Source organism: Watersipora subatra, chromosome 1, assembly GCF_963576615.1.
Source record: "Watersipora subatra chromosome 1, tzWatSuba1.1, whole genome shotgun sequence".
NCBI lineage: Eukaryota > Metazoa > Bryozoa > Gymnolaemata > Cheilostomatida > Watersiporidae > Watersipora > Watersipora subatra.
In genome coordinates, this window is record NC_088708.1 from 76779523 (window position 1) to 76795645 (window position 16123).

Sequence of the window (16123 nt, forward strand, 5' to 3'; positions counted from 1 at the left end):
TTATACTATAATAATGATTTTAGAGTTGTTTTATTGTCAAGTATTTGACTAGTTGTCAAAAGAGGAAGCTCATGTAATTCTTGTCATATTAGCTGAGTTTTTGTTACCATTGTTTGGGTGGCTCGGCACCCATAACTCAGGCTACAGTGTTTGGGTGGCTCAGCACCATAATTCATGCTACGGACTAGATAGAGATGTATAATATTGTCTTTAAGTCTGCAATTGTATGCTACCTCTACTCCCTTTAAGTAACTGTGGTTTTTTACATCGCCGCTAACTTTTTAAGAGAATCTGCTAAAGTGTTAGTAGCTTGTTGATAATGTATCTGAAAACTGTTAACAACAATACAGTTTTGTGTCTGATGATATTTTATTACACAGAAAAAAGAAATGTTATGTAGCCAAGCGAATGTAAAAGTAAAAAAAAGTTTTATCACTACCTGAAAGGTATGCGTGCGCCAAATCTTTCCCTATTAAAGTCTGAAAATGCGCAAAGAAAGATAATATAAAAATTAAAAAATAATTTATCGGAACATGGATCTAAAATAATCAGTTCGTATGGCCCTTCCAAGTTGCTGAGGGCTCAGCTAAGCAGTCGACTGTAGTAAAGAGGTCAACAGCGGAGTCTATAGACGTGACGATGCTTGCTCATTCGAATATTCGTCTGCTGCGTCGCTGTAGTGAATGTGTGCTGGATGGTATGACACGGAGCGATATCTTGCTGCACTCGGGACATATGGAATAGATGCGGCTCCGACCTAGAATATTCCAGAACTGATTGTTATAACAGCATGAGAAACAGAAAAAACTTCTAGCAACTTTAGAAACCTTTTCAATTCTAGATTTGAGTACTGCAGAAAGCAACAACTTTCTGAAATGCTAGGTGGTGGCCGCAACAAACAGTCTTCAAGCATTCCGGAACCAGTGTAGACAACAGGGCCAAAACTGGCTGAAAGGTATTTTAGCGATACGCAATACTCCAGAAACCTATGGGTTGGTGTCTTCTGCACAACTACTTCAGGGTAGAGTGTTGCGTGATGGTATGCTTGTGTGTGAGACTGCTATGCTGGTAAGTCAAATGATTTAAATGAGTACCATGAGCAGTTGAGTAGGATTAAATCAAGAGATAGATTTTACCATGATAATCATGCTGGTAGAGAGAAAAGCAAATTGGATGAAGGCCAGCAGTGTTATTTCAAAACTGCTACAAAAAGGCTGGGTTTCAGGTAAGGTAGGAAAGGTTGTTGGTGACAGGTCTTTTAATGTACAGAAGCCTAATGGTCAGACATGTAGACGCAATCGCATTCATATACGACCTAGTCATGTACGTAGCGCTGGATAAGCAAAAGGCTGCCTTCAATATCAGCAGGTAAGTGAAATCTAAATGAAAGATAAGACCCCAGCAACTATTGCGCCTGCCAGTGAACATAGAAGTATGCGAACCTGCACAGGTGGATGCCATCGAGGTTGTGTAACTCCCTGAGTCAATACAGGAACTGCATCTGAAGGTATTACTGGAACAGGAATAACCAAGTGTGGCGGAACTATGCGATAAGGAGCTGCGACTCGTTCTCGAGCTGGTCTTGGTACGAATTCGCTAGCTTGAGGATTAAACTTGTAAGATTTCTCTATATCTGTAAATATAAGGCAAAATCTGAAAGACTGAGTAATTGTAAAGGACAGGGCAACAGGGTTACGGTTATATTTTATTGTATAAAGTATATGACTATATGACCGACCCATCATTCAGTCATATGATAATGATCAAACAGGGAACAAAACCAAACTGAGACTGGCACCTTTCAACAGACAGATATTATTCCTAACTAAAATTTCAACTTGTTGAAACAAAAGTTTTCTTTGAGCTGAGCAATAACCTTGTAGGGGGATATGAGTAATAATACATTTTCTTCTTGGTTATATTTGGAAGAATGGAAAATGAGTCCAAACGATGTACGAAATCATTGTAGATTTTTCCAGAAAGTATCGGTATTTGTATCGATATGGGATCATTGTCTGTGGGATTTGTTTTATAAAATTTTGATGTCAGTTGTTGCTAGGATTGTGATTCAGTTCAACAACTTTACTATAAGTTTTATGTAGACAAAAACATTAGGTTTGGGATCAGGTGTGCGGTATTTAGCAATACAAAATGAAACTGTCACAAAGTCAAGTTCAGTGCAGCAGACACTGGTTCTCAAAATGAGACTGTTTATACTCACCCATATAGTTGAGGTAGTCCTGCAGCTGGGCAAACGTCACTCCGCGTAGACTCCCATTGCACTGGCATTGCTCCAGATAGTGGATCCAGAGGCTCCTAACAATCAAACAGAGTATATGGAAAAAACGTAGCTTGCAAGATAACGTTACATTTGTGTAAATAAGAATATAACACTGTATTCATTTGCTGCGGAGCTCACCTGCACTTGCCGACAGTGACGAGCGAAAAAGGATCTCCTATGATGGTTACTAGGGACTGGGCACGGGTAATAGCAGTGTTGAGCAGCTTGGGGTTGGAAAGAAAGCCAAAATCTGCCTCATTTTCATCAACATCCAGACATGAATTATATGTGCGCACTGCATTGATGACAACGACACGAAACTGTTTACCTAGAAAACAAACCTGAATTGTGAAATACCGTTATATTTAAGCATCAGTTATAAATTTAAATAAAGCAAAGCGATAACTGCATAACACACCTTGCACATTCGATATTTTTTCCACTTGAATCTCACGAAGAGGACTAGGCTTTTCTTTGAGCAACTTCCTCACAATAGCCACTTGATCTGTGTAGGGGAGGATGATTCCGACTGACTCTGGATTAAACTCACCCCATTGGTCCTCAGGCCAGTTGGCCAGCAGGTCAGTGACAAAGTCAACTGTTTCATGAACCTGGTGACAGAAGAGAAAGACTACAACAATGCGCTATAATTTTGTTAAAGATCAAACACTACGCCAAGCTCTTTACATATAATGGCTTTGTAAATATTTTAAATAAGTGTTCCATCGACGAAGGAATAGCAAAGGAGATTCAAAATGCTAACCTCTGCCAGATTATAATACCCTGTGCCTTTATCATGTTGTAAACTTTCACCACGGGCAGCGATGAATGAGAGCGGATAGAGACACGGGTGGCTTGGCTCATCTCCCATAGATTCCAGCAAACCATTATAGAAATAACGAGAAGAGAACCTGACGAGTGACTCGTGGGATCTGTAGTTCTCATTTAGAGTAACTAAAACATGACCATAGAATAATTAGCAAAAGGCCATCATTATTGGTATAGGAAATATAATCAAACATGGGTGAAAGTGTCCAAGTATGATAGGCTAGGTGTGATGCTGCTAACTGCAAACATCAAGTATCTATAGCTAGAAGCAGCAACGGTATGTTGATTAAATGTGTCATAGTTTACCTTTACATTCAAAGGTGTCCGGGTAAAGCTTGGTTAATCGCTCAAACATACTGCTAGCCAACCCATATTTCTTCGCACGCTTTGAGAAAACATCCGGGTTCATCTGCAATGTAACGATGGAAAGGAAAAAGCAATAGACATGACAGATACACAATTCTATTGCATATACCGTAAGACCTCATGCTCCCGCCGCGCGGCTTGTGCTAAAAAACAAATGACTCACGAAAGAAAAAATAATCCTCCAACAAGCCGCGTATGCCGGCAGACGGTGGCTTATGACAGAGGTTTTGTCGTCCTTGACCCCTTCAGGAGTGAGAGTGTTGAGACGGGTTTCATTATACTCTCGTCCTCTTGAATAAGAAAACAGGCTACATCAGTACATATGAAAAGAATTTTCTTTTACTTCCGAGTTCGAATTAAAATTCCTAAACCCTTGCATCAAGAACTTACTTGCCATGTCTCAGCTAGATTTTTATTTCGCTGTTAAAGGGCTTCACGTTTATGGAAAAATGCCAGTCAAGAAGGAAAAGGTGTTAATAACCTATGGCTGTGGTGAGTTAAACATGACCGATAAATTCTTCTTTAGTCTAAAGTATTCCATAAACATGAAAATAAACCTTGAAAATAAACGAGTAGGTCACTAAAACCCCGTACATAAAAGTGTATCTGACTGCAATTTTATGGTTATAGCGCGGAACTGAGCAGAAACCGTGTTTATCGAGAAGCCGCCCTGAGCCCCACATAAGTTTTAAAAACTTGTCTTTAGCTGCCGCCTCTGACCTTGAACCAGGAACCGCGCCCAACGACAAGCCGCACGGCTTGAGCGCAAGGACTTACGGTATACAATTCTATTGTTGAGAAGGTTACTATATTCAGCCACATGGCCGTAATTAAAAAGGTATGCAGTTTACTATTTTATAAAACAGTCCATGTCAATAAAATCAGCTGAACCAATGCTAAAGATGACATTTACTGCTACATATTGAAATGTTAATTTATACTAAGCATTCTAAACTCACCTGCATGTGATCACCCGCCATTATAATCTTAGTGTTGGGTCCAGCTAGCGTGAATGGTATGATTGTATCAACTTCCTTTGCCTGTGCCGCTTCATCCACCATGATATGAGTGAAGAAACCTGTGAACAAAGTACAGAAAAAATACACATTAGCACAAAAGCTACACTCTTTACCTTGCATGAGCGAGTTGAGTAAAGTGGAAAACTTTTTTTGACCGAATTCCTTACTGAGCATGATGAAACTGGTCTGGTAAATACAGAGTGCAGCACTGAGCATGAAAAGAAAAATGCTCGGAATACCACTTATAGCAAAAGATACCTTTGGGTAGCTGAAGACGAAGCAGGCTGTAACAAGATGCAAGGGTAACAATGACAACCCTTACACCTTGTAAGTCGCTCATAACCGGGTCACGAAAGGACTGCGAGACATGGTCGAATAGGGTGTAGTTCTTGACAGTAGGATGAACAGCTGCACTCCATCGATGTTTGTAGTAAAGCCTCAGTACCTTACAGGATGGTTTAGTGGCTAGATACGAGTGGATATGCTCTTTGATATACAGGTCAGCAGCGCTGTAAATGAGGAAACATAATCAGCTGCAACACCTTCTAATGGCTTTTTGCTGACACAGACAAAGCATCAATTTAATGGCATGGTATGATCAACACTGAAGGAATTCTGCAACTGAAAGTATACTCTCTAAGAACGTCCTGATGGCTCTATACGATATAATATACCAGCACGTATTCACCACTTTTTATGAAGTATGATATGTAACATGTTAGCAGGTAATATCCACATGAGCCATTTGACGATGCGACTGATTAACCTGAAACGGCCAACGAACAAAGCAGTAACTAGATGGGCAGTTGATAAAAACCTGTTGGAGTGAGTGCAGAGAAGGATGCGGTTCTCAGTGTTCTCTATAAGATGCAGCAGTGTAGTAGCCAATGTCAATGTCTTTCCTGTTCCGAAAGGCCCGATGAGAAGAACAGGGTGAGGCTGGATAGGCTTAGTCATCGCGTTGAAGCCGACTTTCTGTTTCCGATTTAGCACAAAGGGTCTTGATCTGATCCCATTCATGCTACAAGGGGAGCAACTGATGAACTATAGGAACATTTCTGGTTGAAGAAGTCGCTCAAAGAAAGAACAGTCTAAATATAGATATTCACCATGTCTGGACTTGAGAAGGCCTCATATATTGAGGTGCAGGAAATAATCGAATAATATTATCCAGTTGATCCAAGGCTGAGTGCATCTCACAAAACGGTAGCCTGTTCACGACAAACTGTACCTATGAAGGAAGTAGTGGAAGAATGAAATAGGAATGAAATAGTGGCAGATGCAAAGAACTTCACAAAATGCATAACAATCCAGAGCACCATAAATATTACCTGACATCTTCTAGAAGTTTGGGCCTTGATTTTAAAGAACTTTACCAATTTAGCCGTCACCCTGAAGATCATGCCAGCTTTACAATGGTCTAATATAGGACACTCAAACACCTGTGAGAAATAAAGGAGCTGTGAGAATGGAAGCGAATGCAATCATATGAGGGCCAAAATTACACAAATATTTTGTTTGAAAATATTTTTTAACTATTTTAGCATTGAGTTTTAGCGCATACAGAGAAATGAAGCAATTGAAAGTTCAATATCAAAAGCTATAGATCAATACGGGTGTTAGTTGGCAGTTCAATACAATGAGTCACACGTTGGCAGAGCATGTCAAGGTGCACACAAGTTATGTAAAGAGACTCATACCACTGAAGGACAAGGATCCATGTCACATGTTATTAGTAGGCTGTTAACATTCTGCAAAAGAATCCTTCCAGGCACTGTATCCTCTGATAAAGCATTGTCGAGTGGCAGTTCTCCGAATAGTTCGGCAGGCCGAGCATAGTTAGTAGTGTTGTTGACAAGAGATTCTCTCATGTAGGTCTGAGTAAAATGTACCACCCTACTCAGCTGGAGCCTACAAAGCAGCGGAACAACTTAAAAGATTTTTAAAGTTCCTGGCATGCAAGTTGGCATCAATCAAAATCAATAGCCAAAAAGCGTAGTGTCAGAACAAGACTACATTTCAAATGCAGTTGCATGAAGCGGTAGAACTACTAGAACAAAATCAGGAAAGTTCAGAGTTGTAGAAGTGTAAACACGCTACTAACTTGGAAAGTTCATGGAATTGCTCTATCTCCTCGAGATATAATAGTGAGTGATTGTAGAGTTTGTAGTTGGAAGCGGAAAGACTGCCTTGAGACTCAACAATCTCTACACAGTCTTCAACATTAGAAGGTCTCTTGTATTGTTCACTCAACTGTTCATCTTGTTCTGAATCCATTCTAAACACAAGAGCCACATGACGCCACTATCAACATCATTAAACATTAATTACAACAGAAGATGTTAGCTTTTCTTATTGATCTTTGTGGCAATTTTAACGAATAAGAAAAGAAAGTGAACAGCATTAACAAGATACTTCAAATAAGAACTTATAGTAAAAGTAAACAGACACTTACGACTCCTGCCATTTAACGATGCGCAACTCAGGCAGACTGTCCCATCGCCGGCTTTCTGTGACAGCTAGGTCTGTTACAGGATTGGTCATTGTCATTGGCCGAACTGTCACTTTCAACTTCCTGTACAAGTACCTTTCTCGATCCATTGCAAAGACCACTCTTTGTTGATAGACGCCATATGCGTTGCATTTGAACTCAACCTGCAAAGCAAAAATTCTTAGGTGAACTATGCAAAACTCACCAAGTATGTTCATGAGGGGTAGCTGGACCACGGAGTTGACAAGATGAAGTTGTATTTATTTTAATACAATTCTGTGCAAACGAAAACATTGCGAGGCACCGCTAATAAAAAGGTCTTTACTCACCTTTACTCTAAAGGTTTGTGGAGCATGCCTTCTTGTATCATAATAAGGAAACCTCCATTCTCGCTGACCACCTCGTCGCACTGGCAGTCTTTCCACATCACCCGATCCCAAAACATTCCTTGTGACATATTGGAGAGAAAAGTTGGCTGCCGTTTCATTGTCAATGAGAACGATTCCCTTTACACACTCCTACAAGAAAGAGAGTCACATGAAAAGATGCTCCGCTCACGTTTCATATGCAGACTATTTTATTATAATCATCACTCAAAAGTATTATTTTAGCACATTATGTTCAGTAAAGGTGATATTATACAGAAAAGCTTATTTAGAAATAAACGTTTCAAATAACTAGTAAATATAACATTACTTTAAAAAGTTATTACGGATAATTATTGATTATGATTCTCTCAAAAAATGCTTACCGATGATGAAACGTTAAATATCCAGCTAACCACCTCAGACTTGCTCTCTACCACAATGGTATCTTTTTTATCAAGGTACATCTCAACACCATCCAGATATTTTTTCAACTACAACAGGCCGGAATGAGTGCATCACATAACTACAGTTTCAGTCAGCAAGAGAATATATATATTGCATGAAGGTCAGATGAAAACCATTTAAGTCGGATATGTCCAAAGTCAGGCCCGCGGGCCAAATACGGCCCAGGGTCAATTTTCATTCAGCCCGCAGCCTCGGTCATAAAATCGATACGTCTGGCTCGCCTGTAGAATTAATCCTTCGAACCCCAACGCCGATTTTCCAGCATCGCATAGGGTGTGTCAAAATCCCTAACGGCTGGAATTCTGGCATTCACATGGCTCTGTTTACAAAAGTAGTTAGTAACTAACGGCGTAAACCAATCAGATTAATTCTTGCACAGGATGTTTGAACAGAAATGTCTCATCAATTTGTAACAGTTTTCAAATATCTTCATTTCCTTATATCTAATAGCAAAGTTTATTAGAATGGCGTTGCGGAAAAATTGATACGACTCGTTTGTTGGTAGGTCCTAAATGCTTTTGATGCAAATAAAGAATTTTATGATATACTAACTATAAATTTCCATTACATTTTGAGTCATGAAATGATGATGAACATGTGCTCAATGAATATGATGCTACTGTAATTGTTTTTATGAGTTTTTTAGAATCGCACGAAATTTCATAGTTTTGGAGCGAATAATGGTGACGCACGGTTTTGTTTGTTTGATGACATTTGCTGTAGGCTGCTCAACCTTTTTACTAATGTTTTACCAAATATCATTGTATTATGGGCATGTTTAGTTATATTTAATAAAAGTTTAACAACTTAGAATGGCTGGACAGATTGCTTAGGGTTACTGACACCAATGACAAAACTACCAGGGTTCAAAAGGTTAATAAATTGAGCAGAAGCGCTGTTACCTGCGTATTAAACATTTAAAAGTTCAATCAACATTTATAGCTACTGTCATACTTTAAATGAGCCCTGCACCCTTTGATGTGCTTATTACTTGTTCATTTTTCTGTAATATTGTTTAAAAGTTCTATAAATATTAAACTGCCATAGTGAGATATTGTTTCACGTTTCAAATGTAATTTGTACTCAAGAATACAAATTACATTTGAAACGTGAAACTCTTCGTGAAAATTTGTACTCTTTGTACTCAAGAGTACAAATTACGTCTGTTCAACTGTTACAAAAAAGTTGGTGTTAAAAAAGTGAAGTTAAGTGATTATTAAATTTCAATTATAATGTCAATGCAAATTTGATATGCATGTTTTAAATGAACCAAAACACATGCTTAAGATAGCTGAACTTAAAACAAAAAAGCAAATAAGAAACACGGATTGGCTCGGTAAAGTTTATTTACATTAATTGCTGTAATCTGTAAAATTGTCTGCCAAGGATGGCCTCCTAAACTTTTAACACGCCAAATCTGCCCCCTTTGCAAAAGGTTTGGACGGTCCTGATTTACGTGAAGAATATTAAACACAAGGAGAGAAGAAGATGTCTAGGAATTAGTTAGAATTCAGCACTCATGTTCCCTAAAGCAGCTGATGCATGTAGTTACCACCAGGTAGTTGTTCCTTCTAGTTATGACCACATTTACTCTGGGTATAGCAACAGATGCCAGAGACCTTTGACTAATACCAGTAGAGCTGTAGACAAAATACTCATGAAAAGCTTGAAATAAGGAAAACTCGCTGAAGTAACATGACCTGTAGATATATTAAAACTTGACTCACAAGATGAGAAGCGTCTTGTATGAGTCTAAGGTGACGACGCAACCTTTCAGTCAGAGAAGTTGGCTCATGTCCTAAAGTTATTCGGTTGGTTAGACGGTTATCTACAGCCAATCTCATCATCCGTAGCTCCAGTTCATCCTCACTGTGTGCTCTGTTGCAAGTGGGCCGGCGTGAACAAGCTCCCTGACTGAAATAAGCAACATCATTTTTCAAGCTACGAAAAGATAACTTTTTAAATGGCACGAGATCAAAAAAATTGTGAGATCTGGCAATTTTATCAAAAGCTGTAAATATTTTTTATGGGATGCAAAATGAGATGAAAACCAGAAATAAGTGATTTTTATTTTGATTAAACCAGTTAGTCAACTGAGATGTGTTTATAAACTTACAAATTACCAGAATTAACAAATAGAAGGTAAAAATGAGTTATTGGCATCTTCTATTTGTAAGAAATAAAAATGATGAACATGCAATAAAGTAACATGAGCTCAGCCTAACTTCTACTCAAATGTTCAGCATGTTTCACAAGTATAGTCAAGACATTTGTAGTTGTTTATATCCTGCAAAAAGCTTAGAAAATTGTTTACTCACCGATTACAAATTGACATTTCCTCTCGAGCCTGCTGGCCAACATAGACTGGCTCGCCTTCATAAAATCTAACATCTACGCCATCCCAGGCACTACCAAATTGCCATGTATTCTACAGATAGAGGAGATCAACTATGTTTCTCTGAATGAGTAAGACGTTACTTCAAGGATTATCAAACAGCTTCAAACAATGAAATCTATAAGCCTACTGCATACACTTACCCAAGTATAACCCGCCATGTTCTTCTGTAGATTTTGAGATATATTTAACCAGATGAGCCTAAAATGATAATACGACTTGTGAAATATGTACTAGCATACAGCTGCCACATCCATCATAGAGATATGATACTTATTGACAAATGACAAACATTTTTAATATAAAACTCACCAAATGTGTACGATCTGACAAAAGAGAGGAGTAACTAAGAATCCAAGTATCCGAGGTTCTTGAAAAAGAATGAGAACAGAGAGTCAGCAATCTCGTCTTTATATCTTCATCTCAGACCGGAAATAAATAACCTCATAAAAGTGCATTGCTCATTGGACGGCTTCTTCAAGGGTCCGCCTTTTGGACTGCTTTCCAATCGAGAGTTTATATGACATTCGCTTTAAATTGTGTAGTAAAAGGGCGAGTGCAAAGTGATTGGAGTTCCTTACAATGGAGACAAACCAACAATTATCTTTCCAGATACTATTGTCAGTGTCTACCAGAGTCTTTAATTGCAGTTTCTCTAATCTAAATACTGTGAAACAGTTAATATCTTAATAGCTGTGAATATAATTGAGGAAAATAATCTTTTACAGAATTAGTGACTAGCTAATGACTAGAGTAAGAAATGAGGGTGACGCTTGAATGTGCCACAGGAGATACAGCTCAAGCAGGAGGTCATAATGTATATCAGTATAACTAACTAGATAGACACATGTTTAGATCACACCTAGACATTGTCATGGTTTTGGTGAGCTCACAATAAAACTTGACTTTGGTTTAAAAAGCTTCAGAAAGTATTGCTGTTACTCATGCTCATGATATGAACTATTATAATACTGTTACGTGTGTAACAGAAATAAATAAATATAATATGGCACATTTGTATCAAACAATAAAGTCTATATCATATCTGATAAAACTATTTCACAATAACTTACATAGAGTATTACGGTGTGTCATTATCTTACGATGTCATATATTATTATTAACACATGGATAAAGAATAGTGTAAATGGTGAGCACTCTATTTTCACTATATAACCATAGGGTTTACATAAAAAGGAAGGCATCGAAGCTTTAGGAGTTCTTGTAATAAGTTGTAAGGTAGGAGGTTACAGTAAGATGTACATGAAGGACTTTTTAGGTTAGAGAAGGGAAAGCTGTTAGGAGTATACAAGTAAACAATGGAAGGATTAAAATGGCATATAAGAAAGGGTTTAAAGTGTACAATAGGTAATTATGAGGGGTGTTTGGGGTCTCTGCAATTATAGGATAAGTCATGTCCTCTTCAACATCTTGTGAACTTCAAGAGACCATGGATGGTTGATGCCTAGGAAGATTCTACTACGACATCTTGTCTTGCAAGTTTAGCTCCTGCGAAATATTGTAAAGTTGCCCATAATAACACACAGAGAAAGACGTCAGTTTCAAAGGCAATTATCAACAATCAGAAGAGGGAGGCACTCATTGATTGTTATTCATATTTATAATAATAATAATGGTAGAAAAAAGACACAAATATACAAACAAGTATCATCCTTCATAGGAATAAATTGTACAACTTTTACAAATATATTTAAAATGCTTTACAAGAAATGGGAAGATGACACCATAACAAGAATATCGATAAATTCACTGTGGAGAAGTGGCTTCTCCTCCGACACGTATATTCAAACTTTGTTATTGAGAAATAAAACTTAGACATAAAAAACATGATTTGAGACTAATTATGTCTATGAGTAGACTGCCATACCCTAACAATAGATTTTTGAAGGTGATTTGACCGCCAGGGTGTTTCAAGATTAAAATTGACAAAACTTGATCACGGTTGAAAGGCTCAGATGAAGAATATGTGGAAAATGAATTAATTTGTTATTATCATAGCAATAGTTGATAGATGCAATACCGCTTAAGCTGTAGCGTTGCAGATCTTTATTCTGGCGGTATTTTTACAACTGCAGACGTCGTAAGCGCATCTTTGCTTCATCTAAGCGTTTTAACTGCGATCAAGTTTTATTAAATTTAATCTTGAAACACCAAGGCAGTCAGACTACTATAAACATCGAAACAATTAGAAATAGTAGGAAAATATAGATACTTTCTAATAAAATTAACCAAAATCTTTTGTAAGTTCATTTTTGAGTATGATTGACAACAAAAGATGCTGACAACAAGATAAAGGTAGTGACTCTGATAACAACTGCCAAGATATCACTGTGCTATCTGTTTAGCATGAGCGCCAGGTACCCTGGTGTCATATCAGTTATACAAAACATTTTATCCTGACTATCAACTCATTTCAAACTTAGCTCTCTTCACCCAAGATTATTTTCACACAAAATAATCAGCCTCGTGTAAAAAAGAGGTAAGCACAATAAACACATCGATCTAGTCGAGCTGAGTTGTCAATAGCTATTCACTAACTTTCCATGTTTCTCTTGGTGATGAACTTTTTTACAATAGTTTGCCAAACTTTTAAGGAACTTTTAACACGATGGAATCCCGCAATAACATGACATAGCATTTCAGATACATATTAATGGAGCTGAAATCGGGAATACTATTACCTCTTACATAAGCAATGCAGTTAATGAAATCTACACAAGTTTAGTAATCATGCATCAACTTATCAAAGTAGAAAAACTTAAGCCATGGAGTCTTTTATAAACCGTTAGTTTTTGTGTTTCGAAAAGAGTTGATTTGGTACAGCTGAATAGTCTAGTCAGTTTGGCATTTTGGTTTATGCTTATGTCAAAGTTTAGCCAGAAGTACGGAGATTACCATCAAAAATATTTAAAACAATCTTGTCATATTAAAGTATTTACAGCAAATTGCTTACAGAAAAAGCGAGTCTCATGAGACACTTTTTTCCTTGAAAGTGTCAAAGTGACAATTTAATCGCTGGAACCTGATGATCAGGAGAACCCTGCAACACAATCTACCTGACACACTGTTGGTTAATAGAACACAAGTAATAGGAACAAGAGTTAGTAATTACCCTATTTACATAATTAGTCTTCTAACATAATCTGAATTAATTTAAAATCTCTTATTTTCATGACCTTTGTTCAACATTCTTCAGATTTAGCAAGGGTAAATGAAAGAATATTACAAGTTCTTTAATATGGTTAAAGTGAGAGGAATAGTGAGCATGTATTACAGTATCAAGGATGTAACTGGTTAAGTGAGAAGAATAGTGAGCATGCATTGCAGTATCAAGAATGTAGCTGGTTAAGTGAGAAGAATAGTGAGCATGTATTGCAGTATCAAGGATGTAACTGGTTAAGTGAGAGGAATAGTGAGCAGGTATTGCAGTATCAAGGATGTAACTGATTAAGTGAGAGGAATAGTGAGCATGTATTGCAGTATCAAGGATGTAGCTGGTTAAGTGAGAGGAATAGTGAGCATGTATTGCAGTATCAAATATGTAACTGGTTAAGTGAGAGGAATAGTGAGCATGTATTGCAGTATCAAATATGTAACTGGTTAAGTGAGAGGAATAGTGAGCATGTATTGCAGTATCAAGGAAGTAACTGGTTAAGTGAAAGGAATAGTGAACATGTATTGCAGTATCAAGGATGTAGCTAGTTAAGTGAGAGGAATAGTGAGCATGTATTGCAGTATCACGTATGGAACTGGTTAAGTGAAAGGAATAGTGAACATGTATTGCAGTATCAATGATGTAGCTGATTAAGTGAGAGGAATAGTGAGCATTTATTGCGGTATCAAAGATTTAACTGGTTAAGTGAGAGGAACAGTGAGCATGTATTGCAGTATCAAGGATGTAACTGGTTAAGTAAGAGGAATAGTGAGCATGTATTACAGTATCAAGGATGTAGCTGGTTAAGTGAGAGGAATAGTGAGCATGTATTGCAGTATCAAGGATGAAACTGGTTAAGTGAGAGGAATAGTGAGCATGTATTGCAGTATCAAGGATGTAGTTGGTGAAGTGAGAGGAATAGTGAGCATGTATTGCAGTATCAAGGATGTAACTGGTTAAGTAAGAGGAATAGTGAGCATGTATTACAGTATCAAGGATGTAGCTGGTTAAGTGAGAGGAATAGTGAGCATGTATTGCAGTATCAAGGATGTAACTGGTTAAGTGAGAGGAATAGTGAGCATGTATTGCAGTATCAAGGATGTAGCTGGTTAAGTGAGAGGAATAGTGAGCATGTATTGCAGTATCAAGGATGTAACTGGTTAAGTGAGAGGAATAGTGAGCATGTATTGCAGTATCAAGGATGTAACTGGTTAAGTGAGAGGAATAGTGAGCATGTATTGCAGTATCAAGGATGTAACTGGTTAAGTGAGAGGAATAGTGAGCATGTATTGCAGTATCAAGGATGTAGTTGGTTAAGTGAGAGGAATAGTGAGCATGTATTACAGTATCAAGGATGTAACTGGTTTAGTAAGAGGAATAGTGAGCATGTATTGCAGTATCAAGGATGTAACTGGTTAAGTGAGAGGAATAGTGAGCATGTATTGCAGTATCAAGGATGTAACTGGTTAAGTGAGAGGAATAGTGAGCATGTATTGCAGTATCAAGTATGTAACTGGTTAAGTGAGAGGAATAGTGAGCATGTATTGCAGTATCAAGGATGTAGCTGGTTAAGTGAGAGGAATAGTGAGCATGTATTACAGTATCAAGGATGTAACTGGTAAAGTGAGAGGAATAGTGAGCATGCATTACAGTATCAAGGATGTACCTGGTTAAGTGAGAGGAATAGTGAGCATGTATTGCAGTATCAAAGATGTAACTGGTTAAGTGAGAGGAATAGTGAGCATGTATTGCAGTATCAAGGAAGTAACTGGTTAAGTGAAAGGAATAGTGAACATGTATTGCAGTATCAAGGATGTAGCTAGTTAAGTGAGAGGAATAGTGAGCATGCATTGCAGTATCAAGTATGTAACTGGTTAAGTGAAAGGAATAGTGAAAATGTATTGCAGTATCAAGGATGTAGCTGGTTAAGTGAGAGGAATAGTGAGCATGTATTGCAGTATCAAGTATGTAACTGGTTAAGTGAGAGGAATAGTGAGCATGTATTGCAGTATCAAGTATGTAACCGGTTAAGTGAGAGGCATAGTGAGCATGTATTGCAGTATCAAGTATGTAACTGGTTAAGTGAGAGGAATAGTGAGCATGTATTGCAGTATCAAGGATGTAGCTAGTTAAGTGAGAGGAATAGTGAGCATGTATTGCAGTATCAAGTATGTAACTGGTTAAGTGAAAGGAATAGTGAACATGTATTGCAGTATCAAGGATGTAGCTGGTTAAGTGAGAGGAATAGTGAGCATGTATTGCAGTATCAAAGATGTAGCTGGTTAAGTGAGAGGAATAGTGAGCATTTATTGCAGCATCAAGGATGTAACTGGTTAAGTGAGAGGAATAGTGAGCATGTATTGCAGTATCAAGGATGTAACTGGTTAAGTGAGAGGAATAGTGAGCATGTATTGCAGTATCAAGGATGTAACTGGTTAAGTGAGAGGAATAGTGAGCATGTATTACAGTATCAAGGATGTGGCTGGTTAAGTGAGAGGAATAGTGAGCATGTATTGCAGTATCAAGGATGTAACTGGTTAAGTGAGAGGAATAGTGAGCATGTATTGCAGTATCAAGTATGTAACTGGTTAAGTGAGAGGAATAGTGAGCATGTATTGCAGTATCAAGTATGTAACCGGTTAAGTGAAAGGAATAGTGAGCATGTATTGCAGTATCAAGGATGTAACCGGTTAGGTGAGAGGAATAGTGAGCATGTATTGCAGTATCAAGGATGT

At 37.7% G+C, this 16123-nt stretch overlaps 1 protein-coding gene across 1 annotated transcript; it reads right to left on the minus strand.

Annotated features, from left to right (window-relative positions):
* Positions 1-625: 625 nt before the first annotated feature.
* LOC137391709 (probable helicase with zinc finger domain) lies at positions 626-10374 on the minus strand. The gene is made up of 20 exons (XM_068078243.1): positions 10357-10374; positions 10137-10246; positions 9546-9732; positions 7737-7844; positions 7315-7503; positions 6950-7149; positions 6599-6772; positions 6195-6405; positions 5826-5954; positions 5604-5725; positions 5312-5515; positions 4753-5003; positions 4435-4553; positions 3416-3518; positions 3045-3235; positions 2700-2892; positions 2420-2609; positions 2222-2316; positions 1443-1633; positions 626-757 (listed from the first exon to the last, which is right to left on the minus strand). Exons 1-20 carry the CDS (start codon positions 10372-10374, stop codon positions 626-628), a joined length of 3117 nt encoding a protein of 1038 aa, XP_067934344.1.
* Positions 10375-16123: the final 5749 nt, after the last annotated feature.

Coding starts and splice junctions, on each gene's coding strand:
- LOC137391709 (XM_068078243.1), bottom strand. Junction 7,845..9,545: donor TACAAGACGCTTCTCATCTT/GTGAGTCAAGTT, acceptor GGCCTGTTGTAG/TTGAAAAAATATCTGGATGG. Junction 5,004..5,311: donor CTCTGCACTCACTCCAACAG/GTTTTTATCAAC, acceptor CCTCATTTACAG/CGCTGCTGACCTGTATATCA.